The sequence below is a fragment of the Lolium perenne genome, chromosome 4, assembly GCF_019359855.2.
Source record: "Lolium perenne isolate Kyuss_39 chromosome 4, Kyuss_2.0, whole genome shotgun sequence".
Lineage (NCBI taxonomy): Eukaryota > Viridiplantae > Streptophyta > Magnoliopsida > Poales > Poaceae > Lolium > Lolium perenne.
Window position 1 is genome coordinate 288613258 of NC_067247.2, and position 3167 is coordinate 288616424.

Sequence of the window (3167 nt, forward strand, 5' to 3'; positions counted from 1 at the left end):
GTCGGTAGCTCACAAGTCCCGTACGTGTTGCTCGCTGCAACCCGAGGGCCTCCACGTTCGCCGTCAGTCCTCCCTACTCGTGAGCTTAACTGAAACGCTCCCCTGCCCCATAATTAACTAGTCAATCTATCCGCAGATCGCAAAGTGCTAACCTCGAAAATGGTTGTTGGTGTCAGCTAGTGCACGGGCCACAAAGAGAGGATTCCAAGTTACTCATGTCTGCGGGCGACTTTGACATGATCCAAGAAGAAATGAACCGGTCCACTCGTAGCAATGGAGAAGTACTGTTGTGAGATCAGCATTTAGGGTTGTTGCGTTGGACTCTTCAGGGAGTCGGATGTGTGGATTGATTGCCACCATTTTCATTTCGCCAGAGTAGTAAATGAGAAGCCACCAAACAGCAGGGAGTGAGATATTGCCATTTAAGGGGAGGACGAACAACAAGTGCTGCAAAGCCTGTGTCCCTCTGTGCTCTTATTTATTTATCATGGCCATGATCATGAGGCTGCAACTCGGTCCAGCAGTAGATGATATACAGAAATGGATGGAGTGTTTCTTTCTTTTTTCTTTTGTAGTAAGAACAAAACGAACGATCAAAAATACTGTATATGCAACAACAACAGCAGCAGATCACTAGAACACGAACAATCTAGCAGCAGGAGACACAAAACATTGAATTGAACAGCATGAAGAGAGAAGAAGGAGAAGAAGAAAAAATTATATGAGTAGGTTTCTGAACATGTAACGGAGGAGGTGGCCAAGAATGAGTGCTCAGGATTTTATACGGGAGGAAGAGGAAGAGGAAGGTCGTCGTCGAAAGAAGGAAAAGAATCTTTCTGTAGCAGTAGCAGTAGCAGTGTGGTGGTTTACCGGGACGTCTCCACGGCGGCGGCGTCGGGGCCGTAGAGGTCGAAGGGCGCCCAGAGGGCGTCGAGCGGGCACGGCCGGCCTGCGCCGAGGCGCGCCCATGGCTTGCCGGAGCCGGACCAATGCAGCAGGCTGACGGGGCCCGGGTGGAGGTCGCGGCAGCTGCCGTGTACGTTGTCGCCGCCGAGGCCGTGCTGGTTCCAGCGGTGCTCGATGGGCGCCACGTGGCCCGCGAAGACCAGCAGGAACGGCGGCAGCGAGCCTAGCTCGTAGATGCGGCCTTCCGGCGACGCCGCCGCCGACCGCTGCGTCTCCATCCAGCGCTCGATGCGCCGCGTGTAGCCGGCGCGCCGCCACCGGGCGAGGTCGAGCACCATGACGCCCGTGTTGAAGTAACAGGGGCGGCGCCCCGCGAAGGTGGCCGCGAGCCGGTGGTCGGACCAGAACCGTGCCGTGAAGTACTTGGTGAAGTTGGCGTGGCAGTACTCTGGCGCGCCGACGGTGCGGCCCGCCAGGTCGGTGCGCCAGAGCTTGGCGACGTCGTCGACGAGGACGAGGTCGGAGTCGAGGTAGACGACGCGGCGCACGCAGGGGTCGAGCAGGTCGGCCAGGTAGTTGCGGGCGTAGTTGAGCGGCTCCTCCAGCGCCTGGCGCACGGAGGAGGAGATGAGCCCGCGCACGCGCGCCGGGTCGAAGTAGTAGACCTTGAAGCGGAGCTGCGGGAAGACGGCGCGGACCAGGTCGCCCAGGCTCGGGTCCGACACCAGGAAGTGGAAGAAGACGGTGTCCGGGCACACGGCGTGCTGCACCACGGAGTGGACGGCCGCGACGGAGCCCCGCAGGTAGCCCTCGTCCAGGGTGATGGCGATGTGGACGAGGGAGGCGTCGCAGACGGTGGTGGTGTTGGTGGTGGTTGGGGTGGCGCAGTCGGCGGCATTGCGGAAGGAGGGCGCGCGGCGGAAGGGGAGGCCCCTGGCGCCGCCGGCGGCGATCTGGCCCGGGAAGCGGACGTGGCTGTCGAAGTGCGACGACCGGATGGCCTCGGCCGGCGGGAAGGACTGCAGCGACGGCGAGAGGACCACCATCAGCATGGCCGCGGAGAAGAACCCCGACGCGCGCGCCGCCCACAGCATCGCGCTGCTGCTCCCCCGCCCGTCGCGCGCACACCGGTTCTTGCCCCTGGCGCCGGGCCGGCCACGGCTGCTGGGGCTCGACGCCGTGCAGGCGCGGCAGCGTGGGCAGGAAGAAGAGAAAGGGAAGAGTCAGCACGGATACCTCGCCCCCTCCTCCTCGTCGTCGTCGTCAATTGGATCGGCTGGTGGTTTGTTGGCTGGCGGATCGGCGCGTGGAGTGGGGGAGAAGCGAGCGAGCGGGAGGGGAGGGCATCCAAGAGGGAGAACTCAGAGAAGCCACCAACCCACCGCGGCGACAGGCGATTCCCCTTCCCCGCCTGCGACTGCTCGGCTTTTTTTCTGCTACAGCGGGGAGCGGCGGGCGGTGGCGTGGTGGTGGTGGTGGTGGTGGCGGCGGCGGCTTATTGTATCTGCCGCTCCGGTTTTATTAATTTTGCTCTGATTTTGGGGATTGGGGGTTTATCTCTCTCGCCGAGTCGCCCTGCCCTCTTTTCCTCCCGGCGCCCCTCGGTGGGAAAGCAGAGCTGGCCTGGCTCACTCACCAGTCATCACTCCGTTTAGTTTTTTACGTTGCCCCCGCTCGTTTCGCGATTCAGTTCTCTTCCTGAAAATCGGAACAACATCTTTAGTTTGGCGCGACATTTCTGCCATGTTTTGCAGTTTTGGTACTGTAACTCTTATCCGAAACATTTCAGACGTATCCACATCACATATAGGCAAACGTGTTAATTATATGGATCCAATTATTTCTCCATGTATCTACTGCTTAATAAACACGAAAATTTGGAAAAAAAGAAAGGAAACTGCTGGGCGTCCCCCGGGGGATCTGATTCCCCAGCCCCCGGGTCCCCAGCCGTCGGATCAACCATTTTAACGGTTAGATTTGCATGTAGCAAAAAAACATCTCCGGCAGCAAAAAATCACCCCCGTGACAAATGAGCGAAGCAAAAAACGGTTCGTTCAGAAATGAAAATAAAAAAGGCTGGGCTCGCCGGAGACCTCGCCGGAGACCACGTAGCAAACATATTACGCAGATGTAGCAAAACCGCAAATAAATTGTAGCAAATTATTTTAGTCATATGCTGCAAATCCTCTAAAACATCAACGGAGACATCGTCTGCAGCCGGCAGCAACGCCGTCCGAGGTTGCAGCAACTCCGTCAGTAGC

General features: G+C 58.6%; 1 protein-coding gene across 1 annotated transcript; it reads right to left on the reverse strand.

Moving 5' to 3' along the window:
* Positions 1-588: 588 nt before the first annotated feature.
* LOC127295700 (probable galacturonosyltransferase-like 7) lies at positions 589-2537 on the reverse strand. Its single transcript, XM_051325691.1, has one exon. It carries the CDS (start codon positions 1998-2000, stop codon positions 867-869), a length of 1134 nt encoding a protein of 377 aa, XP_051181651.1. The 5' UTR covers positions 2001-2537; the 3' UTR covers positions 589-866.
* Between the last annotated feature and the right edge of the window lie 630 nt (positions 2538-3167).